The 25,885-nt window shown below is 43.5% G+C and overlaps 1 protein-coding gene across 1 annotated transcript in view; it reads left to right on the top strand.

The window, feature by feature from the left end:
• Positions 1-25,885, top strand: part of LOC101358345 (POU domain, class 2, transcription factor 3) — a 143,444-nt gene that overhangs the window by 56,119 nt on the left and 61,440 nt on the right. Inside the window, exon 5 of the mRNA XM_012558190.2 lies at positions 21,319-21,353. Coding sequence (XP_012413644.2) covers positions 21,319-21,353 — 35 coding nt within the window. The remainder of the gene's footprint in view (positions 1-21,318; positions 21,354-25,885) is intronic.

Here is a 25,885-nt window from a genome sequence, read left to right as displayed (position 1 = left end):
ATCAGGGGTTCAGTGGTAGAATTCTCACCTTCCATGACAATGCACCTTATGTGCAGCCACCACCTGTCTGTCACTGGAGGCTTGAGTGCTGCCATGATGCTGAATAGGTTTCAGCAGAGCTTACAGACTAAGATGGACTAGGAAGAAAGGTCTGGTTATCTAGTTCTGAAAATCAGCCAATGAAAACACTACGGATCACACCAGTCCAATCCACAACCAATCATGGGGATGGTGCAGGACCGGGCAGTGTTTTGTTTCGTTGTGCAAGGGGTCGCCATAAGTAGAGGGTGAACATGACAGCCGCTAACAATAACTTCTTTTGAAGTTAGGCTTTTAATGTTTTTCCAGGGTCAGGGGACTAGGAGTTGAGTTTTTGGGGAGGCAACTGGCTCTTCTGGCCCCATTCCTTGCTCAGAGCCACAGTGGCCAGAGTCCCTGGGCACTTTCTGGAACTGAGCACCGCCTGTCTAGTATGCCTCTTCAACTTCATCCTGCCCACCTGCCCACTCTTGGTCCCTGCATTGAGGATGGGAAAGGCAGGCCTGCAACCTCAGTGTGGTCCACTGGAGATGAAGGGGCAGCACCTAGGAGCCCAGGGAGCCTCATCTGGAGCTCAGACTGAGAAGACACGTGGATTTTATGACCTAGTGAATTAGGAGAACTTGGTGGGAGCCTTAAGAAAAATTGCAGAGGGAAGCTGGGAGGATGCTGGGCTTCTCTTTAGCAAAAGGGTCAGCAGAGCTCCTTCTGTCCCCTGTGGCCCGGCCCCAGGCTCCCAATATATGTGGGAAAGGACTGGAGAGCAAAGCTCCTCCAGGATTCAATCAGATAAGCGCACACGGTGGGGGGGGGGGGCAGTTATCTGGATGCTGACACGGGCCATGTCACAAGGAAGGCCAGTTTTTACCTTGCCTTCTCTCTCTTGGGGTATAGAGGTAGAAACTTTAAGTCATAAAATCCCCAAATCCCCAGGCTGTCAGAGATGGAAGGATGCTGAGAGTGCATCCAGTCCTGGGGTAGAAGTGGGTTCCTTCAGGAGAGCTAATTCTAAGCACCAGCGGTGGCTGCTGAGTACCGAGTTTAGGAAAAGAAAAAGGGTGCCACGATCAGTTAGTGATGTCTGTCCTGGGCATGGCTTGCCTGTCCGTTGCGTCTTTTCATTCACCATCCAGACCCCCAGAGCAGGAAAGAGACTTGACCAAAGACACTCAGTTAGTGGAGAACTGAAACTCCGATCTCCAACCCCCATGCCAGTGTCCTTTCCACAGCCCACAAGTGGCCCTCCTCTGTCTTGCCCTTCAGGGGACTTCAAGGGTTGTCTTCAGGTTCCTCCTGAGCATTTCCTCTCTCCTAAGCAGGGGTCCCTGGGTGGAAAAAATGGTTAAGCCCTTGACTACTAACCGAAAGCTTAGTGGTTTAAACTTACCCAGAGGTGCCTCGGAAGAAAGTCCTGGCCATCTATTGCCAAAAGGTCACAGCCTTGAAAACCCTATGGGGCACAGTTCTACTCTGTAACATATGGAGTTGTCATGAGTCGGAATCTACTCAATGGCAACTCGTCTGGTTTTGGTTTAAGAAGGAGGTGGCAGGAATGAGCACAATTTTTTTTTTTTTAATACTTAAGGGGAATTGAGGGCTACAGAGATTAAGCTACTTGCCCAAAGTTCAGAGTACAGCAGCCTTTGAAGTAACCCTAGGGCTCAGTTCACTGTGTGTTCTCTGTCCAGAACTCTGACCATTAGACCACCCTGCCAAGTTCCATGGAGAAATCTCAAGTGATAAAAAGGTAGGCATAGTGTCTATGGGGGTTTAAATGACTGCGCTGGGAAGTCTCCTGGTTTGTTCTGGTGACTGGCTGCCCAGGAGAGTTTCCAAGGTCCTCATTGTTATCTTGGGCCATTGAGTTGATTCCGATTCGTGGCAACCCCATGTGTCGCAGAGTAGAGCTGCTTCATATGGTTTTCTTGGTTCTAATCTTTATGGAAACACACTGCCTGGCCTTTCCTTCCATGGTGCTGCTGGGTGGGTTCGAACCACCAACCATTAGGTTACCAGCCGAGCGCAAACCTGTTTGCACCACTTAGGGAAGTTGGCAAAGTGCTAGTGACCTTAATAATTGCTCTTCCAGGAAGGGCCAGTCAGTTGCCAAGAGGTCATAAAGTTTCATGGGAAGTCTTACTGGGTTATACTGGGGAGCTGAGCTGTGAGAAGAGAAGCAGTCCAGACATGGCAGAGGCTCAGCCTTATTGCCGAATGCTCTCTGCATTGTTTACCAGACAGAAGTGAAAAATCCTGCTTGAACAGTTCTCAGGCTTCCTCCTCCCTCACCCGGAGAATTGCTCCCCAGGCAAACTCACATCCCAGTGGCTGCCAAAGCTATGCAAATCAGCTGGGCCCGCAAGGCCACTAGGCAGAGGTGGGAAATCAGGAGGCCCTCCCAGAGGGTTGCATCCCACTGCTGGGGGTGGTTGGGAGCCTGGCCAGGCAGCATGGGTCACGGCCAGATGCCTAGGGGAGGAGAGGCAGAGGTGGAGGCTACAGCCCAGTGCTGATGGATCCTTGGCCTTTCTCATCAGGGTTCTATTCAGTGTTATGGCCATCTGGGCCTAAGCAGATTCTGTCTAGAGTCCTGAGGCTCCTCGGGAATTAAATGTGCCTTTTATCTTCTTCTGATCACTTAAGCTCAGTTTCAGTGGACTGGGTTGTTGTCTTCATGTGTAACCCAAACCTCTCCAACTGCAGCCCAGTCCCTTGCTTCACTGAGAGCTCTTTGGTAGAGATGAACAGTCTTGGGTGTGGCACCAGGGAGACACTGGAGTTGGACTTTGGGGGAAGCTACCTGTGGCTTGGATGGAGCCCTTAGATATTCTCTCTTCTTAGTTTAAGAGATGGTAACGTTGGAATCATGTCGTGCTAGACTGGGAAGAACACCGCGTTGAGATTGGAGACATGGGTTCTTTGTTTCCCCCGACGACATTCCTAACACACACTCATAGCTCTGTCACTTCATACCAATTAATTAACCTTGTTGATGCTCAGTTTCCTCACCTGTAAAATGGGGTGGATAATAATGCCTTATCTTCCCAAAGGCAGGGAACTTGCCCAGATCATTTCCTGAGGTCGCTCCCAGCTCCACAAGCCAGGGCTCTGAGGTGTTTGCACTCCTCCTGCTTTCTTGCCACAGAGACCTCATGGCCCAGGGACCATGAGAACCAAAGAGGCCTGGAGAGACCGCAGCTGGTGGCCCCTGCAGCTGAGCACAAATGTCACCCACTTGCCTCCAAGACCTCCAAATAGGGGATTCTAAAGCTTCTTTTGCTGAGCCCTCTGCCCCCGCCCCGTGTACTTATCTTCCATCTCTGTGCAGAAGACACAAGGCAGAGGGAAGGGGTGAGGTGCTCTTCAGGCCTCCCTGTGCCTCTCTCTGCAGATGCTGCAGACAGCATCCAGCTTCTGAGAGGGGGAGGAAAAGCCCTGGTTCATTCCAATAAACTTCATTGAATCCTAGGACTCCAGAGACGGAAGGAATTTTGGAGGTCATCTAAGATCCACCTTCAATGCCACCAAATCGCCCCTCAGTTCAAAAAATCACTTTCGTACCATCCCTGAAATAAGCGCCTCTGCTTCAATATTCCTTGTGATGGCAAGCTCCCTCTAGTTTCACGGTTGACCATTTTCACTCTTCTCAAAGCCCTTCCTTATGCTGAGCTGCAGCCTGCTATCCAGCAACTTCCATCATTTGGCCCCTGTTCTGTTCTGAGGAGCTGCAGACTAAACGGGCTTCCTGGCTAGGTTAATATTTGGGGAGGAAGGAAAAATCCAGTGACATTTATTTAAGCACTTACTATGTACCAGGCACGGTGCCAGGGGCTTTCAGATGTTTCCTCATTTAATTATTTTTTTAAACTTTTATTTTGAAAAATATCAAACATACAGAAAAGTAAAGAAAACAGTTTGATGAACAGCCATGTACCCATCACTAGGATTTAATCATTGTTAACATGATGCCATATTTGCTTCATTCCTTTTTTTTCCCTCAAGTGTTTTATTTTTAACTTTTTATTGTGGATATTTTCAAACACACACAAAAGTAGACTAATACAGAGAACTTGATGTACTCATCACTCATTTCTATCCAATTTCTGCCATTCTTGTTGCTGAAATATTTTTGTGTCAATTACAGACATTATAACAGTTCAGCCATAAATAAGGGAGTATCCATCTCTGAAACAAAAGGACATTTGTTGTTGGTGTTGCTAGTCGCTGTTGTGCTCTGATCACGGCAACCTTACGTATAACAGAGCAAAATGTTGCCTGGTCCTTCGCCGTCTTCAAGATCATTGGTGTGTTTGAGCCCATTGTTGGGGCTATTGTGTCAATCCATCTCATTGAGGATTTCCCTCAATTTTGCTGACCCTCCACTTTACCAACCATGATGTCCTTTTCTAGCAATTGGTCTTTTCTGATGCTGTGTCCAAACTAAACATAAAGGGCAAGTGTAAGGACATTTTCCTACTTAACCACAATACCATTAAGGTTAATCTCTCATTTAATTGTCATGGTAGCCTTATGAGGCAGGTGTGATCTAAAGGCACGTGTCCTCTTCTCCAGGCTAAATATCCTTTCCTCATCTGGTGTGATATCTGGGCCCCTTACCGCCTTGGTCCCAGTGTTCAATAGTCCAGTTCATCAGGGATCCTTTTAAGAAATGGCACCTTGAGCTAAGCATGAATCTCCCAGTGAGTGCAACCTTTGGTGATCTACCCTTCTGCTAATGTATAAGACAGCATTCACTTATTAAGCAGCCACACCACACATTGGGCAGAATACTTGGGGCCAGTTGAGCTTGGGTCAACTAAAACTCCCTTTTTTTTCACGTCCCCGGGTGGTGTAAACGATTAACATACACAGCTGCTAACCAAAAGGTTAGAGTTTTGAGTCAACCCAGAGGTGCTCAGAAGAAAGGCCTGATGATCTACTTCTAAAAACTCTGCCACTGAAAACCTTATGGATCACAGTTCTATTCTGACACACGAGTTTGCCATGAGTTGGAATCAACTTGATGGCGACTGGTTGCTGGTTTGTTTGTTTATTTTCACATAAGATATACCAGCCTTCCCTATCTTTTATTTATACCATTGCTTTTTTTTTTTTAACCTGAATGCCAGACTTTACGTTTGTTCCACTTGCATTTTATTTTGTTGGTTTAGGCCTCCTATTAGAGCCTACAAGATAGTTTCTAATCCTGACTTAGTCATCCAGTTTTCTGTATCAATCTCCCATTCTGTTCTGAATCATCTCCAAATTTGCCTAAGCTATTGATTAAGGCTAATACTCAGTTTTCTCTGGGTTAAGCACTGAATGCAATGAGTTTATTGGGGGAAATTGTGTGAGTCCAGGAGTTGAGAGATCTGGGCTACTGTCCTGGGTCAGGTTCTCTGAGGCTGTGTGACCTCAGCAAGGTGCTTTCCCTCTGAGGTTCAACTCCAGAGTGCTTCCAACTCTAAAAATAATGCTTCAGGCTCTATGTGTGTCTGTCCTGCTCTGTTTTTCTGCAAGTGGCCGCCTTCTTCTGAAGAAGGAACCAGAGATTGGAAATAGAATTTGTTCAGGTCTCTGAAGATGGTGGTGCCTGTGGCTTCTTTGATCTGAATGGAAGGTTAGTTTTTGTAGCAGTTTCTCAGTAATTAGGGTCCATTGAACATATGTTTATTTAACAGCTACTACGTGCCGGACACTGTTTTAGGCATTTAGGGTACAAAGACAAATAAGATATAAGTTTGGCCTCAAGACGCTCACAAGCTAATGAGGGAAATAGACACATAAAGCACTGATTCTAAAAAAATGTGATATGTGCTATAAAAGATATAAATAATAGATGAGGAAACACATATATACACACACATATACAGTGTACGCACACATATATACACATGTATGCACACACATACACACACTCATATACACCCATATTTTGCCTTGGATAAGCTTCATGGGGAATCTCTAGGTAGTATAAATGGTTAACACACTCAGCTGCTAAGCAGAAGGTTGGAGGTTCAAGTCCAGCCAGAGGCACTTCAGAAGAAAGGCCTGGCAATCTACTTCCAAGAAATCAGCCATTGAAAACCATATGGAGCAAAGCCCTACTCTGACATACATGGGATTTCCATGAGTTGGGATCGACTCAAGGGCAACTGATTTAAGCTTCATGGAGGATGTGATATGTGAATTGGGTCTTAAAGGATGAGTATTTTTTAGATAGAAAGGGTAAGAGAAGAGCATTCCAGTGAGAGGGAAGAGCATATGCAAAGTCCCTAAGATAGGACCAGGCTGAACCTGTTTGGGGGATTCTGGAGTCCAGCTCCTCAATTGTCTAGTGCTTCCCAATTTACAAAGCTGATCATCAGCTTTATCTTCTTGAGACTCACCATGTTCCTGAGTAGACGGAACAGAAACGATGACCTCATTTTACTGCTGAGAAGCCTGTGGCTCAGAAGGTTCCTGCCTCGACCAAGCTCACATAGCTTGGAAGTGGTGGAGCTAGGGCTTGAACCTCAGTCTTCTGACTTCACGACAGGGCTCTTTCCAAGTATGCCCTGCCCCTCCTCTACATAGCATCTTCCAAATCAAAAAAACCAAACCCATTGCCATTAATTCAATTCTGACTAATGGTGACCCCCATGTGTTAAAGACTAGAACTGTTCTAAAGGGTTTTCTTGCCTGTAATCTTTACGGAAGGAGATTTCCAGGGCTTTCTTCCACGATGCTGCTGGGTGAGTTTGAACCACCAACATTTAGGTAAGCAGTTGAGTACAAACCGTTGCCCGTAGCACCTTAAAGGGGTAGAAAGAAGCATCTAGTGATTGTGAACTGGTATTTAACACAATATGACAGTTGCACCTTTTTCTTTTCTCTGGAAAAGAGGAGCACGTTCCTTACCATTTCAGAGATGAATAAATTGAGTCCAGGGAATAGCTCTCCAGTCTCTCAGGAGCATTAGGGCAGCAGAAAAATGCCAGTGATCCAGACTATGGCCTGGAGTTCCCAGGCACCACCTCCAGGACTTTCCTGTCAGCTAGGAGGGGAGAGGTGTTAGGTGGAACAACTCCAGTGGACCAATGGGAGAGAAGTAGGAATGAGTGCGGTAGTAAAATGAAGGCTGAGGTGGTTCCCCCTCAGCCTAGATCTGGAGAGAGACTCAAGAGTGCCATAAGAAATTAACCTAATGCCTCTATTAGACTGCATCACCGTGTTTCGTGTCTCGACCAATGCCCCCAGATGCTCAGAAGGTCTCCTCATTGGCTGGAGGCCGTGACGGAATTCATGTCTCCAGAGAATGCTCTTATCTTCTTCGTAGTGGAATTCTAATAAAAATAAGAACAGCTTTGGGGAACTGAGCCCTTACTAAGTGCCAGGCACTGTGTTATGTGTAGCTAGCTCTCTGCTCTCCTGGCCCCACCACCCCCACTCCAGCCATTCAGTTAGCCCAGGGATTCAAGGACAATTAGACAGAGATACCGGTGAAGACAAGAATGAATGTGATGAAAGAGAAAAGTCCACTTACAGCATCACCAGGCTCCTAGTGCAGTAGGTGCATCCTCACGTTGAGAGGCCTCTTGAGAAAGACCATGGAAAATCTGGGCAAGGGAAACTTTTAGTTTTGGTGGCTGATGAGTCTTAAAAATAAACTGTGAATTCTGCTTGCTTTTTCATTTTGTGTATCTCACAAACAACATCATAATGATGTGGAAATCGAAAGCAAAGACATTTTTTAATTCTCCACAAACTTGATGACCCCTTCTAAGTCAAACGGTTTTTTAAATCCCCACGATTATCTTACTTCCTAGGTTCACATGTATATTATTACTACCTTCTAGAAATACTTTCTCCTCCAGCCTTCCAGGACACCATACTTGCTTGGTTTTCCTCCTACTTGACTGTTCACACTTTCTTCTTAGTTAGTTCTTCCTCATCATCCCAACCTTGACTCTTCTTTCTTCTTCTTCTGGACTCACTTCTTTTATAATCTTACCAAGTTCTATAACTTTAAATACCACTATAAGAAATCAAAAGATGCATTGCATTGGGCAGATCAGCTGCAAAAGACCTCTTTAAATGTTGAAAAGGAAAGATGTCACCTTGAGGACTAAGGTGCACCTGACCCAAGCCATGGCATTTTCAATCGCCTCATATGCATGTGAAAACTGGACAATGAATAGGGAAGACTGAAGAAGAATTGACGCCTTTGAATTGTGGTGTTGGCGAAGAATATTGAATAGACCACGGACTGCCAAAAGAACGAACACATCCGGCTTGGAAGAAGTACAACCAGAGTGTTCCTTAGAAGCAAGGATGGTGAGACTACTTTGGACTACTCACATACTACTCACAGACTACTCACATACTTTGGACATATTATCAGGAGGGATCAGTCCTTGGAGAAAGACATCATGCTTGGTGAAGTAGAGGGTCAGCGAGAAAGAGGAAGACCCTCAATGAGATGGACTGACACAGTGGCTGCAACAGTGGGCTCAAGCATAACATCGATTGTGAGGATGGTGCAGGACCAGGCAGTGTTTCATTCTGTTGTGCACAGGGTCATTATGAGTCAGAACGAACTCGATGGCCCCTAACAACAACATAAGCTGATAAAAGAAAGGCTGGGTGTTTACTTCAAAAAATCGGCAAATGAAAACCCTCTGGATCACAATGGTCCAATCCACAACCTATCATGGGGATGGCACAGGACCCAGCAGTGTTTCGTTTCATTGTGAATGGGGTTACCACGAATTAGAAACTGACTTGACATCAGGAAACAACAACGTATATAAACTGATAACTACTCAGTTTCTACTTACTGACTTGACATCTCTCCAAAGTCAAACACATGTCCCTATCTCTACTTGGATATCTTATTGATATCTCAAACTTAACATGTTCAAAATGTAACTTTTGATTTTCTACCACCATATTGGTCCTCCCTAAGTCACCTCCATCTCAGTGAATGGCTGAGAAAGTCCAAACCCTAGGAATCATCCTTGATTCCGTCTTTCCCTTGCACTCCACATTCAATCCATCAGCCAGTCTGTCAGGTATAAATTCAAATATACTATGAATTGAACCCCTTCTCACTACCTTCACTACTCACTACTTCCTATTGCCTCCACAACCTCCACTCCAGAGTAGACAGTGAGCATCCACTGTCCTTCCCACCTGGGCCATTATAATAACCTCCTAATTGGTCTGCCTTCCTTCCTTCTTAATCCCTATAGCTGATCACTGTGGGTTTTGCATATTTTTTGTTTGTTTTGTTGTTGGTGGTGAAAATACACACAACAAAACACAACACTCATTCAACATCTTTTACATGTACTATTCAATGACATCACCCCACTCTTCGCATTGTGTTACATTCTGGCTATCTCTAGCCATATTGTTTCACCACCATTAACTTGGACTGCCTATCCCCTAAACTTCTCCTCTATATTTTAGAGTTACTGTTGTCAATTTGATCTCGTATAGGTAATTCTTTAAAAGAGTGCAATGCTCAAGATGAACATTCTTTACTAGTTGAGCTAAACTATTTAAAGATGACTTCATGGGATAGTTTTGTTTCAAGGCTTAAAGATCATCTCAGGGCAATAGATTCAGAGGGTCCCCCAGTCTGAATGGGCCCAATAAGTCTGGTTTCTAGAAGAATTTGAAATTCTTTTCCACATCTTTCCTCTTTTTGATCAGGATCCATCTATTGGGTCCTTGATCAAAACGTTCAGCAATGGTAGCAAGGCATCACTGAGGGCTTTAAAACGTAAGTTAGGTCATGTTACTCCTCTATTTAAACCCTCTGTTTGCTTCTCATCTCCGCTGTAGTGAAAGCCAAAGTCTTTACCATGACCTGCCTACCACCCCCTACATCATTTCCCCTCCTGTCACCCTAGTGCAGGCTCCCCTTACTACTTATCTCCAGCCACACTGACCTCATTGCTTCCCCCCGCCAGCTACAAACCTGTTCCTTTTTTTCTTTTTAATGTTTTACTTACAAGCCTGTTCTTGCCCCTGTTCCCACCCCACCCCCAAATCTATAGTGATCTTCCCCCAGACCTTGGAAAGGTTGGTTCCTTACTGAATTCAGTGCGAATGTCACTTCCCCTGAGAGGCCTTCCCAGATCACCCTGCTTATGAGCAGTCTTTGACATTCTTTGTTCTCTACCATGTATTACTGTTCTCCTCAGTAATCATCTCTAATTGAAATTATGTAATAGTTCTGTTTGCTTGTTACTTTTATTCTCCTCAACTAGAAAAGAAGCTCCGTGAGGTCAGAGATTTCTGTCTGTTTGCTCCTTTGTTTTGTCCATAGTGCCTAGAACAGTGCCTGGAACATACCACTTGCTGTTGAGTCAACTCCAACTCATGGCAACCCCATTTGGGTCAGAGTAGAATTGTGCGCCATGGGGTTTTCTTTACTTTCTTTTTTTGAACATTTTATTGTGTTTTAGGTGAAAGATTACACAGCAAATTAGTTTCCCATTCAACAGTTTATAGACAAATTATTCCATGACACTGGTTGCTATCCCCACAATGTGTCAGCACTCTTCCCATTTCCACCCTGCCTTCCCTGTTTCCATCCCTCCAGTTTCCCTGCCCCTCCTTGCCTTCTCATCTTTGCTTTTTGGCAAATGTTGCCCGTTTGGTCTTGTATAGTTGACTGTTTGAAGGAGCACAGCCTGACGGGTGTTACTGTTTATTTTATAGGTCAATCTATTATTTGGCTGAAAGGTGACTTCCAGGAGTGGCTTCAGTTCCAGGTTAAAAGGGTATCTTAGTCTCGGGGGTTCTTCCAGTCTCTATCTGTCATAGACTGAATTATATCCCCCCCAAAAAATATGTTTCTGTATTTGGCTGGGCCATGATTCCTGGTGTTGTGTTATTTTCCTAAATGTTGTAAATCCTGCCTCTATGATGTTAATGAGGGAGGATGGGTAGCAGTTGTGTTAGTAAGGCAGGGCTCAGTCTACAAGATTGGATTGTGTCCTGAAGCAATCTCTTGATATATAAAAGAGAGAAGTGAGCAGAGAGACAGGGGGACCTCATACCACCAAGAAAGCAGTGCCAGGAGCAAAGCGTGTCCCTTGGACCCGGGGTCGCCGCGCAGAGAGGCTCCTAATCCAGGGGAACATTGATGAGAAGGCAGACAGAGAGAAAGACTTCTCCTGGAGCTGACACCCTGAATTTGGACTTTTAGCCTACTTTACTGTAAGGAAATAAACTTCTCTTTGTTAAAACCATCCACTTGCGGTATTTCTGTTATAGCAGCACTAGATGACTAAGACACTATCAGTCCAGTAAGTCTGGTCTTTTTTTATGAATCTGAGTTTTGTTCTACATTTTTCTCCCATTTTAACTGGAACCTTCTGTTTTGTACCTGGTTGGAGCTATCAGTAGTGGTAGCCAGGCACCATCTAGTTCTTCTGGTCTCAGGCTAGAGGAGGCTGTGGTTTGTGTGGGCCATTAGTCCTATGGACTAATTACTTCCTTGAGTCTTTGGTTTCTTTCACTCTCTTTTGCTCCAGGCAGGAAGAGACCAATAGTTGTATCTTAGATGGTCACTCACAAGCTTTTAAGACCCCAGATGCTACTCACCCAACTAGGATGTAGAACATTATCTTTATGAACTGTGTTATGCCAGTTGACCTAGATGTCCCCTGACACTATGGTCCTTAGCCATAAAGCCCAGTAACTCGGTTCCACGAGGTGATAGGATATGTCTAAGAAGTTTCCATAACTGTGCCCCCATGTGGTCTATTATATATATGAATATATATTCATGTGCATGTATGCCCATATGCCCTCCCACACCTATATAGCATACATATCTATATGTACTGTTGTTGCAGAATTGTATATGTTGTAGCATTTACTGTAGTTGTCCTTAATTCTTTCATACCTCAGTGTCTTCATTTACCTTGGTCATGTTGTGCTGACTTCCCCCATATTGTGTATTGCTTTTCCCTTCACCAGAATTAACGCCTATTATCTAGTAAGTGATCCTTCCCCCCACCCCCATCCCTGGTAATCATCAAAGAATGTTGCTTTCTAACCCTGATACCAAAATCAGGCAAAGACACCACAAAAAAGAAAATTACAGACCAATATCTCTCATGAATATAGATGTAAACATTCTCACCAAATTCTAGCTAATAGAATTCAGCATCGTGTTAAAAAAACAATACACCACAACTAAGTATGATTCATACCAGGGATGCAAAGATGGTTCAACATTAGAAAATCAATCAACATAGTCCACCACATAAATAAAAAAAAAAGAAACATGATCATCTCAAGCGATGCAGAAAAGGCATTCGATAAAGTCCAACACCCATTCCTGATTAAAACTCTCAATAAAATAGGAATAGAAGGGAAATTCCTCAACATAATAAAAGACATCTATATAAAACCAACAGCCAACATCACTCTCAATGGAGAGAGGCTGAAAGCATTCCCTCTGAGAACAGTAACAAGACAAGGATGCCCTTTATCACCACTCCTATTTAACGTTGTGCTCCAAGTCCTAGCTAGAGCAATAAGGCAAGAAAAAGAAATAAAGGGCATCCAGATTAGAAAGGAAGAAGTAAAACTATCCCTATTCATGGACAATATGATATTATACATAGAAAACCCAAAAGACTCCACAAGGAAACTACTGTAACTAATACAAAAATTCAGCAGAGTAGCAGGATACAAGATAAACATACAAAGATCAATTGAATTCCCATACACCAATAAACAGAACTACAAAAAGGAAATCCGAAAAGCAATACCCATTTATAATAGCCCGTAAAAAAGTAATATTTAGGAATAAATCTGACCAGGAATGTAAAAGACCTATACGAGGAAAACTACAAAATGCTACTGCTTGAAACCAAAAGCGACTTACATAAATGGAAAAACATACCATGTTCTTGGACAGTTAGACTCAACATTGTGAAAATTTCCATTCTACCCAAAGCAATCTACAAATACAATGCAATCCCAATCCAAATACCAAGAGCATTCTTTAATGAGATAGAAAAACTAGTCATTAACTTTATATGGAAAGGAAAGAGGCCCCAGATAAGTAAAGCATTAGTGAAGAAGAACAAAGGAAGAGGCCTTGCAATACCTGACCTCGGAACCTACTATACAGCTATGGTAGTCAAAGCAGCCTGGTACTGGTACGACGAATACATCCACCAATGGAACAGAATCAAGAAACCAGATGTATATTCATCCACATACAGTCACCTGATCTTTGACAAAGGCCCAAAATCCATTAAATGGGGAAAAGACAGTCTTTTTAACAAATGTTGCTGGAAAACTGGATGTCCATCTGTAAAAAAAAAAAAAATGAAACACAACTCATACATCCACCATACACAAAAACTAATTCAAAACGGATCAAAGACCTAAATATAAAACCAAAACCTATAAAGTCAGGGAAGTAAAAATAGGGTCAATGCTAGGGGCCCTAATATACAGCATAAATAGGATACAAACCATAATTGACAATACACAAACACTAGAAGATAAGCTAGATAACTAGGATCTTCTAAAAATTAAATGCTTATGCTCATCAAAAGTTTTCACCAAAAGAGTAAAAAAACAACCTACAGACTGGGAAAAAATTTTTATCTAAGACATATCTGACAAAGGCCTAATCTCTAAGATCTGTAGGAAAATCCAACACCTCTACAACAAAAAGACAAATAATCCAATTAAAAAATGGGCAAAGGAACAGACACTTCACCAAAGAAGACATTCAGGCAGCTAACAGACACACGAGGAAATGCTCACAATCACTAGCCATTACAGAAATGCAAATCAAAACTACAATGAGGTACCATTTCACCCCAACATTATGGGCATGAATCAAAAAAACGGAAAATAATAAATGTTGGAGAGGCTGCAGGGCGATTGGAACTCTTATACACTGCTGGTGGGAATGCAAAATAGTACAACCATCTTGGAAATGATAATGGAACTTCCTTAAAAAGCTAGAATTAGAAATACTATATGATCCAGCAATCCCATTCCTAGGATTATATCCTACAGAAATAAAAGCCATCACACAAATAGACATATGCACACCTATGTTCATGGCAGCATTGTTCACAATAGCAAAAAGATGGAAACAACCTAGATGCCTATCAACAGATGAATGGATAAACAAACGCTGGTACATACACACCATGGAGTACTATGCAATGATGAAGAACAGCAATCAATCTGCAAAACATCTCACAACATGGATGAATCTGGATGGTATTATGCTGAGTGAAATAAATCAATCACAAAAGGACAAATACTGTATAAGACCACTATTATAAAAACTCATGAAAAGGTTTACTCACAAAAAGAAATAATTTTTGATGGCTACGAGGGAGGGGAGGGTTAGGGAGGGAAAAACACTAAGTAGACAATAGATAAGTAGTAACTTTGGTGCAGGGTAAGACCGTACATAATACTGGGGAAGTCAGCACAACTTGACCAAGGCAAAATCATGGAAGCTTCATAGACACATCCAAACTCCCTGAGGGACCGAGTTACTGGGCTGGGGATCATGGTCACAGGGGACATCTAGCTCAATTGGCATAACATAGTTTATAAAGAAAATGTTCTATATCCTACTTTGGTGAATAGTGTCTGGGGTCTTAAAAGCTTGTGTGTGGCCATCTAAGATACTCTACTGGTCCCACCCCATCTGGAGCAAGGGAGAATGAAGAAAACCAAAGACACAAGGGAAAGATTAGTCCAAAGGACTAATGGGCCACAACTACCACAGCCTCTACCAGATTGAGTCCAGCACAACTAGATGGTGCCTGGCTACCACCACTGACTGCTCTGACAGGGATCACAATAGAGGGTCCTGGACAGAGCTGGAGAAAAATGCAAAACAAAAAAAAAAAAAAAAAAAATACCAGACTTACTGGTCTGACACAGACTGGAGAAACCCTGAGAGTATGGCCCCCGGATGCCTTTTAAATTCAGTACTGAAGTCACTCCTGAGGTTTACCCTTCAGCCAAAGGTTAGACAGGCCTATAAAAGAAACAATAATACATGTAGTTCAACCACGTATATGAAACTAAATGGGCACGCCAGCCCAGGGGCAAGGACAAGAAGGCAGAAGGGAACGGGAAAGCTGGAAGAATGGAAATGGGGAACCCAAGGTCGAGAAGGGGAGAGTGTTGACACACCGTGGGGTTGGTGAGCAATGTCACAAAACAGTATGTGTATTACTTGTTTAATGAAAAACTAATTTCCTCTGTAAACCTTCAGCTAAAGCACAATTTTAAAAAAAAAGAATATTGCTTTCTGTGCGTAAACCTATTCTTGACTTTTTATAAAAGTGGTATCATACAATGTTTGTCTTCTTGTGATTGACTTATTTCACTCAGCATAATGTCCTCCAGATTCATCCATGTTATAAGACGTTCTGCAGACTCATCATTATTCTCTATTGTTGCCTAGTATTCCACTGTATTCTGTTTATCAGTTCATCCATTGCTGGACACTTAGGTTGTTTCCAACTTTTTGCTACTGTGAATAATGCTGCAATGAATATGGGTGTGCATATGTCTATTCACATCACTGCCGTTATTTATCGAGGATATATACCTAGGAGTGGAATTGCTGGATCATACAGTATTTCTATTCCTAGTTTTTTGAGGAAGCGCCATGCTGTTTTCCAAAGTGGCTGTACCATGTTACAATCCCACTGGCAGTGTATAACAGTTCCAATCTCCCCACCACCTCACTAGCATTTGTTGCTTTCTGGTTTTTTTTGATCAGTGCCAGTTTTGCAAGGGTGAGATGGTACCTTATTGTAGTTTTGATTTGCATCTTTCTAATGGCTAATAAGGAGCCCTGCTGATGAAGTGGTTAAGAGCTTGGCTGCTAACCAAAAGTTCGGCAGTTCGAATCCACCAGCCACTCCTTGGAAACCCTATGGGGCAGTTCTACTCTGTCCTATAGGGTCCCTATGAATCGGAATCAACTCCATGGCAACGAGTTTGGTTTTTAGTTTTAATGGCTAACGATTGGCAGCATCTCTTCATGTGTTTGTTAGCCGTCTGAATGTCTTCTTTGGTGAAATGTCTGTTCATGTCCTTTTTCCATTTTTTGGTTGGATTGTTTGTCTTTTTGTTGTTGAGGTGTTGAAATTTTCTTTATATTTTAGAGATTAGACCCTTGACAGATACTGCTATTGCCAAAAAAAATTTTCCCAGTCTGTAGGTTCTCTTTTTACTCTTTTGGTAAAGTCTTTTGATGAGCATAAGTATTTAAGTTTTAGGAGGTCCCAGTTATCTAGTTTATCTTCTGTTTGTGCATTTTTAGTTATGTTTGATAGTGTATTTATATCATAAATTAAAGACCCCTAGCTTTGTTCATATGTTATCTTCCAGGAACTTTATAGTTTTAGGCTTAACTTTTACGTCTTTGATCCATTTTTAGTTAGTTTGTGTATAGTGTGAGGTATGGATCCTGTTTCTTTTTTTTGCAAATGGATATTTAGTTTTGCCAGCACTGTTTATTAATGGACTTTCACCCTTTGTCAAAGATCAGCTGTCCACAGCTGGATGGATTTACTTCTGGGTTCTCAATTCTGTTCCATTGGTCTATGTGTCTGTCATTGTACCAATACCAGGCCATTTTGACTACCATGGTTGTATAGTAAGTTCTGAGACTGGGAAATGTGAAGTCCATATGTTTTTCAATGGCTGATTTTTCAGAAGTAGAACACCAGGCCTTTCTTCGTGGCACCTCTGGGTAAACTCGTTACCTCCAACCTTTCGGTTAGCAGCTGAGTGCTTTAACTGTTTGCATTATCCAGGGACTCCTGCCTGGAGCATGTTGCTGTTGTTGTTAGGTGCTGTCAAGTCAATTCTGACTCACAGCAACCCCATGTACAACAGAATGAAACGTTGCCTGGTCCTGCACCATCCTTGCAATCATTGTTATGCTTAAGCCCAATGTTGCAGCCACTGTGTCAATCCATCTCATTGAGGGTCCTTCTCTTTTATGATGACCCTCTACTTTACCAAGCATAATGTCATTCTCCAGGGATTGATTCCTCCTGACAACATGTCCAAAGTATATGAGACATAGTCTCACCATCCTTGCTTCCAAGGAACATTCTGGTTGTACTTCTTCCAAGACAGATTTGTTCGTTCTGGAACATAGAATGTGATAAATAAATATTTGTTGGCTGAATTTGCTTTTTTGTCAAATCTTTTAAAATGACTCTTTATTCGACCAATTTTACAACCTTACAATGTCATGAAAGGAGTTTTTAATTTTAATTTTATTTTATTTTTAATTGTACTTTAAGTGAAAGTTTACAATTCAAGTTAGTCTCTCATACAAAAATTTATACATACATTGTTATGTGACCCTAATTGCTCTCCCTGTACTGTGACAGCATGCTTCTCCTTTCTACCCCTGATTTCCTGTGTCCATTCAACCAGCTCCTGACCCTCTCTGCCTTTTCATCTCACCTCCGGACAGGCGCTGCCCATTTAGTCTCATGTATCCACTTAAGCTAAGAAGCACACTCTTCATGAGTATCATTTTATGTCCTATAGTTCAGTCTAATCTTTGTCTGAAGAGTTGGTCTCGGGAATGGTTTTAGTTCTGGGTTGACAGAGAGTCTGGGGGCCATGATTTGTTTGGTTCCTCCAGTCTCGGTCAGACCATTAAGTCTGGTGTTTTTACTAGAATTTGAGTTTTGCACCCCACTTTTCTCCTGCTCCATCAGGGACTCTCTGTTGTGTTCCCTGTCAGGGCGGTCATTGGTGGTAGCCAGGCACCATCTAGTTCTTCTGGTCTCAGGATGATGCAGTCTCTGGTTTATGCAGCCTTGTCTGTCTCTTGGGCTAATACTTTCCTTGTATCGTTGGTGTTCTTCATTCAAAAGAAGTTTTTTAAAAGATAAAAGCAATTTTACCATTAAGTTCAAGCCCTTACACACAGCTATTCTCGTCTATGAGCTCTTCTGATCTTTAGAGCCCTGCACAGCTTTTACGTATCTTTTCTAGCCGAACTCAAAATCAGGCTTCTACTCAGAGATCACTTTGTGACTCACTATACTGCTTTTTCCTGGGATCCCGTAGCCCTTTCCCCTCTGCTCTCATCTTGCTGGCCCAGTTGCTCTCCGAGACGCCTCACAGCCACACAGAAAGAGCTATGTTTGCCTGTTGTTGTTTAGAACAGAGCAAAGGAAAAGGAGCTTCAGTTAAAGCCTCAGAGGTTCTCTTAGATCCCATTCGTTAGCTGATGTTTCTTGAGCCTCTGCTATGCGCTAGGAAGTGTGGTAGCCACTGAGGACACAAAAATGAATGTCACTGTCCTGCTGTCTCACAGACTTGTGGAGAGAGACACAGGCAGGCAAATAAGAAGTGACCCATCTGCGTGATGGGTAGGGAGAGTCGCCAGATTCCAGACGGGAAAGGAACAACCCTGTGAAAGGGACAGAGTGTAGAGGCATGGGGTGTTTGGAGAGCAGTGAGTATTCTGTGTGTCTGGAGCTTGTGGGTAACTGGGAGGGAGTGAGGTAAGTGGTAGAAGACAAAGCAGGAAAGGTAGGCAGAAACCAGGCCATTTGGGGAATTCTCTGTCAGGCTAAGAAATGTGGACTTTATTCCAAAGCTATTGAAGATCGGATGAAAAGCAGAATTATTTTTTTGACTATGAGAGTTCTGGGTTCATTCACTTGTTCATTTATTCATTTTTTTTAATCTCCTGGGATAGGGGTAGGGGAATGAGGTTTGATGGAGTTACCGAGGAAGTAGCATTTGCTTAGGCTAAATTGGGCCTTCCTTTTCCTGCTCCTTAGTGGCTCTTCCTCCTTTTCCACTCTCTTCCTCCTACAGGATTAGCTCCTCCCTAGCACTCATTCTTTTTTTTTAAATAATATTTTATTGTATTTTACATGCAAATTTACACAGCAAATTATGTTCCCTATTAACAATTTTTATACAAATTGTTCCGCGCTGTTGGTTATAATTTTTACAGTGTGTCAGCATTCTCATTATTTCCATTCTGTTTGTTCTGTTTCCATTGATCTAGCTTCCCTTTCCCTCCTTGCTTTCTCATCTTTGCTTTTGGGTAAATGTTGACCGTTTGGTCTCATATAGTTAATTGTTCCAGGGAGCACAGTATGCATGGGTGATCTTGTTTATTTTATAAGCCAATCTATTATTTGGCTGAATGGTGACCTGCAAAAATAGGTTCAATTCCAAGTTCAAAGGGTACCTTAGGGCGATAGTCTCAGGGGTTCCTCTAGTCTCTATCAGTCCAGTAGGTCTGGCCTTTTTTAGGAATTTGAGTTTTGTTCTACATTTTTCTTCCATTCTGTCTGGGATCTTCTATTGTGTCCCTGGTCAGAACGGTTGATAAAGGTAGCCGGATGTTATGGATTGAATTGTGTCCCCCCAAAATGTGTGTCAGCTTGGCTAGTCCATGGTTCCCAGTATTGTGTGATTGTCCACCATTTTGTCATCTGGTATGATTTTCCTATGTGTTGTAAATCCTACCTCTATAATGTTAATGAGGTGGGATTAATGGCAGTTATGCTAATGAGGCAGGACTCAATCTACAAGATTAGGTTGTATCTAAAGTCAATCTCTTTGAGATATAAAAGAGAGAAGTGAGCAGGGAGTTGGGGGACCTCATACCACCAAGAAAGTAGTGACAGGAGCAGAGCGCATCCTTTGAACCTGGGGTTCCTGGGCTGAGAAGCTCCTCAACCAGGGATGGTTGATGACAAGGACCTTCCCCCAGAGCCAACAGAGAGAAAAAGGCTTCACCTGGAGCTGGCACCCTGAATTTGGACTTCTAGCCTACTAGGCTGCAAGATAATAAATTTCTCTTTGTTAAAGCCATCTGCTTGCAGTATTTCTGTGATAGCAGCACTAGATAACTAAGACACCGGGCATCATCTAGTTCTTCTGGTCTCAGAAGAGGCTGTGGTTCATGTGGGTTATTAGTCCCATTGACTAGTTTCTTCTTTCAGCCTTTGATTTCCTTTATTCTCTTTTGCTTCCAATAAGTAGAGACCAATAGTTGTATCTTAGACGGCTGCTCACAAGCTTTTAAGACCCCGGACACTACTCACCTAACTAGGATGTAGAACATTATCTTTGTTAATTATGTTATGTCAGTTGACTAAGTTGTCCCTTAAACTATGATCCCCAGCCTTCTGACCCAGTAAACCAATCCCATGAGTTGTTTGGATATGTCTAGGAAGCCTCCATAGCTGTGTCAATCTATATATCTTAAGCTCCTCTTATATGCTAAGCACTCTAAGTATACAGTATCTAATAAATAGTCATATTCCTTGCTGTTATACAGCCAACAATCCATGGGGCCTAAAGGAAGGTTGGGTGGAAGCTCCTGCCCTGGAGAGCTATATGAATTAGAAAATTTATTATAACAAAGTGTTGAAACAATTCCCCAACAATAGGTATATATTAAAGCAAATCATGGTATATCCATATAATGGAATATTATGTAGCCATTAAAAATGATGTTTACAAAGAGTTCTTAATAGCATAAGAGAAATATTTGTGATACTCACTGAAAACATCAGAGTAAAAAATTCTACAGAGTGATATATATCTACAAGGAAAGACAAACATAAAAAAGACCATAAAATATACAAACACTAATTATGTTTGCTTGCCAGCAGAGTGTTTATTGTGCTACTTTATACTGTTTCTGTACCAACAACTTTTCTCTGTTAAGCACAAGTTTAGTTTTTCAGCCCACCATTTATTGAAAAAGGACAAAAATGAACAGAACAAGAAATAAAAATTGGAAGGAAAAAAATCCGGACAGACACTTGTCTACTTAACATGATTTAGGTGTCATTATACTTGGAGGGCTGGGATGTCAGGGAGGGTGTCTTGCCTTAGAGTGATTCCCATAGGATCCACGGCTGGTCTCTTCTCACTCATCCATGAAGGGTGTGTAACAGCTGCCATTGGAGTGGGTGTAGCATAGGAACAAAAATGTGCAACACAACACTCTGGTATGGCAAATTCTCTGGAAAAGTCGGTCTTCCCTCATGGACAACACTTTCCCTGGTTATCTGCCTTCCTGGAGGAGACTTTCCAACGACTTTTCTAGGAAACAGAGTCAACAGGAGAATCCTGGCCACAGAGGAAGCGGGTATTCTTTTTAAAAATAAAGATATGCTCCTCCCAACATCCTAGTTTTCCATGAACCTTTGGCATCTTCAAGGCCTGCTGACAACTAATATTTTCTTGTTTCATCTCTTCCAGGAAATAATCGAAATGGCCTAGATTTCAACAGACAGGTAAGTACTTGGGTCAGAAGAAAACCTTTATTCCATAAATTTAAGGGGGTCGTCTATACTATGTCAAATGTGGGGAATACAAAGAAGATAAAGTAAAGTTGGAGGGTGCTTATTCATAGATTCCTGTCTTTTGGAATTGGAAGAAGTCTTTAAAGGACCCTGAGTCCATACCCCTACCCCAACCCATGATCCAATGTTGGAATATCCTCTTCAGGATTCCCTCAAAAGAGTACTGAAAAACAGAGCATCTGTTTAGGATTTACTGCATGCCATGTCAGATGTGGTCCAAAAATTGAAGACAATAGCTCTTTTCCTGTCAAAGCTTAGCCTGAGTTTTCTGAGTCTGTTTGCATGGATCAACTGTGTGTAGATGAATTTATGGAGCCCCTACAGGGTCGCTAGGAGTCGGAATTGACTTGACAGCAACAGGTTTGGTTTTTTTTTTTTGGGGGGGGGTGGGGAACAAAGGGTGAAATGCCCATGTTTCCTCAGGGAACTCCCAATTTAAAGGAAGAAGATAGGGAACAAGTAAAACAAAAAGAGCTCACCAATGAGTATGTAACCAGGCTCAGGGGGACAGTGTAGACACAAACTTGTTGCTTTGAAAGACAACCAAGTTGGGTGGGCTTAGAGATTGTCAGGGAAGGCTTTGGGTGGGGGAAGGTGGTGTTGGAAAGAATGGATGGAGGTGGATGCATGAAGCAGAGGGTGAGGACTTTACCCTTGAGATTAGAGCTAATCGGAAGACTGGGGGAGGGGGGCTCAGACAAGGTATGATGTCAGAAGCAGATGGTGGGAATGGGTGAGTTTATTGGGAGGAGAAAGTCTAAGCTGTAGACAGGCAATAAACCCTTGCACTGGGGGCGAGCCTGGTGGCAGCCTCTCTGCCCTGGGCAGCCTGCAGGGAGGCCCCGACCCTCTGAACACAAGCAATAATGGGAGGCCCCAGAGTGAGGCAGAGAATTAGATACAAAGTTAGCCCCTTTGGTTCTGGTCCCTTTTCTGCCACTCATTAGCTGTATTACCTTGGTCAAGTCACTTAATTTTCAGGAGCCTGAATATTCTCAGCCAAAAATTAATTTATTCCTTAAGTTTGTGTGTGTGTGTGGTGAGTTTGCGTGTGCGGGGGGAGGGGGTATTTACACTATGCCAGGTATGGGAATTCAAAGAAAATGAAGACATGGTCCTTGCCGTGGAGGAACTCACAGTCTAGTAGGGGAGAGAGACCTTTAGGTAACTAATTATAATACAGATCATTCATGCCTTACTAGAGATGTGTAAAAAGCATGGCGTCAAACAGAAATGGAAATAGTTAATTTTGCCTGGGGGCTCAGGGCAGACTTCATAGAGGAGGTGCTATTGTGTCTAGCTCTGAAGGGTGAGTAGGAGTTTGTCAAGCAGAGAAAAGTGGGGTAGAGAGGGAAACAGCAAGCAGGGAGAGAAGACAGTTCTAATGTGGGATGCACTGTGTAATCTCTAGAGTTCCTTCCCACTCTGATATTCTGAGTTCAGGTTTAGACAGAAGTATGAGGTGGGGCTGGAGATCAAACACAGACACACATTCTTTTCCTCCTCTATCTGTGGAATGATTTGAAGTCACTACTAATAGTTCCTAAAAGGCTGCTAGCTCTGGGTACTCCCTTCACAGTCAGAGAGAGGAATACCCTTGAATCCTATGCCAGAATCTCTTAGGCAGGAAAATTCTGCAATTTTGCTCATCAAAGAGGCTGGGAAGTTAGCTAGACTGTTAAAGGCCAACTATTCTCCCTCTCCTCTCAAGACCTAAATTGGAGATAGGCTTCAATTAAAGAGAGGTCTAGGTTAGCTATGAGAAAGGACTTCCAGCCAGTGAGGTTGATTAAACACTGGAATAGCTGCCAAAGCAGGGAGACTGGATTCAGCTTCTCACTCAAGGACCTTAAAGGAGACAGATCTTATCTAAGAGACAATTTGGCTGGTTTTGCCTCAAGGGCAGGAGGATATCCCTAAAGATTCTGCAATCCCAAAGGAGAGTCTTAAGCAGATTGGGATGTGGCCTGTGCCCTGTGCTTTCTGCCCTGGGGACTCATGATCCCCTGGCCCAGGGTCCACCTCTCACTGCCCCGGCCATTGGCCAAGATGCATAGATATGGCCACACCAGCCTAGAAAGGAGGTAGCCTCCGCACAGGCAAGGTGGCTTTGGCCGTCTCTGTAATCTGTCAGAGCTCAGCTTGAGAAACCCTCACACTGGGGGTAAGGCTGGTGGCAGCCCCTCCACCCCAGGCAGCCTGCAGGGAGGCCCCTGACCCTCTGAACACATCTGGGGACATGATTTCTTCATCAGCGTGAAGAACATATCCTGGCTTCTGCCAGGAGTGGGCCTCACTTGAGTTTGTTTCCCATGGATGAGCCCCATGGGGTGGGTCGTTCCCTCCATCCCTTAGGAGGGGATTTTGGATTTTTCAGTACTGACAGGAGTAAACATGACAAGTCGTTCTTTTAAAGAGGGGGGAATTTTGGAGGAAGAGATGCTCAGCCGAGTCACACTCATTTACACACTTGTGCACTTATGCTGCTCACAAACACACCCAGACTAGAGCACCTGTCCCTAAGTCTCCTCCCCTCCCCCTCTGTTTCTGTCACTCAGATGCCACCAGACACCAACTCCCACACACTCCCATTCACACCAGCACCCACTAGGCCACAGGTGGGCACCCAAGACGCTTCAGGCCACTGCACTGACAGTCCAGCTACTTACCGTGGAGTTGATTCCACATGTGTCAGAATAGAACTGTGCTCCATGGAGTTTTCAATGGCTGAGTTTTTGGAAGTAGATTGCCAGGCCTTTCTTTGTGGCACCTCTGGGTGGACTCAAACCTCCAAACTTTTGGTTAGCAACAGAGCACGTTAATTGTTTGCACCACCCAGGGATTCTAGTCATGGTCCCACTTTTCACTTTTCCCCACTTTCAAGGGAAGTAAATGAACATTCGCTGAGCCCTGTGCAAGTTGCTTTTGGCACTCTATCTCATTTAATTCTTACTACAAAGCAAAGATGTCGCCTTGAAGACTACGGTGCACCTAACCCAAGCCATGGTGTTTTCAATTGCCTCATATACATGGGAAAGCTAGATGACGAATAAGGAAGACCAAAGAAGATTTGATCCCTTTGAATTGTGGTGTTGGTGAAGAACATTGACTATACCATGGACTGCCAAAAGAATGAACAAATCTGTCTTGGAAGAAGTACATCCAGAACACTCCTTAGAAGCAACAATGGCGAGACTACGTCTCATCCTCCCTCATGTTATCAGGAGGGATCAGTCCCTGGAGAGGACATCATCCTTGGTAAGGCAGCGGGTCAGTGAAAAAGAAGAAGACCCTCAATGAGATGGATTGACACAGTGGCCGAAACAATAGGCTCAAGCATAACAACGATCATGAGGATGGCGAGGGCCAAGCAGTGTTTCCTTCTGTTGTACATGGTGTCGCTATAAGTCAGAAGCGACTCGACGGCACCTAACAACAATAACAACGAACCAATGAGGTAATCGTTAGCATCCCCATTTTGCAGGTGAGGAAACTGTCTCCCAGGCAGCCCCGCCTTTTTCGACAAAGGCTTTGAAAGATTAAGTAACTTGCCCAAATTCACACAATTGGTCAGGTGGTAGAGCTGGGATTTAAACCCATGTCTCTTTGACTCCAGAGCCCATTTTTTACCATGGAGCCTTGCAGCATCCTCCTCCTCCTCTGCACTCTCTCGACTCCCCTCTCCGTGTATATACACACCAGCCTTAGGAAGAAGCCTGGGAGCCAGAGGCTGAGGGTGACCTCACCATGACTAACTGGGAGGAAATGGGAGGCACAGGGAGTAGGGAGGGGAAGAAAGAGTAATTGTGTAGGAGCAGCCTCTGTAGCTGATACAGAAAAGGGGTTGGCAGACACAGGAGCTCAAAGCAAGAGCTACTGCATTTGGTGAAGCTCTGGTTAGAAGGCCCCAAGTCAGTTGGTGCAGCTGGGAGTTACAGCCAGGTGCTGGGTGAACTGAAGTGCTGGAGTTGCATTAGCAAGAGACATTGGCTCATTAGAAAGTTTCCATGTTGAGCCTGTTAACTTTCTGGTCCCAGGAAGACAGCCTGAGCCTGTTTGGAGGGTAATTACAGGAAAGACAGGGTTCCAGAAGCAGGGACACCCATCCCTTAGAAGAGCTTAGCGGCAACAGGATGGGCCCAGAAACCTGAGTAAGGACTCAGAGGACCTGCGTTCTGATACTGTTTCTACCCCTCCCTAGCTGCCGCCCTTGAACAAACCTCTTCTCCTTTCTGGGCTCCAGTTTCCTCATGAAGCTGCAGTTTGGGTGAGATGGGCTCGAAGGTCCTTTACAATCTGGATTTTATGGCTCTATCATTTTTCTCCTCCCATATTCTGACTGGGTAGTTGAACTTACTGACTTCCACTCTCCTCTCATTTTTTCTTTGAAGAGAAATGGGGAAGAAAATGTCCCTGAGCTATAGAGAGTAAGGGGAAGCATGCCACATGGAATCATTCCAGGC

This window comes from Trichechus manatus, unplaced genomic scaffold, assembly GCF_000243295.1.
Source record: "Trichechus manatus latirostris isolate Lorelei unplaced genomic scaffold, TriManLat1.0 scaffold00143, whole genome shotgun sequence".
NCBI lineage: Eukaryota > Metazoa > Chordata > Mammalia > Sirenia > Trichechidae > Trichechus > Trichechus manatus.
Note: the sequence above shows the minus strand (reverse complement) of the source record. Positions and strands in the feature narration are given on the sequence as shown.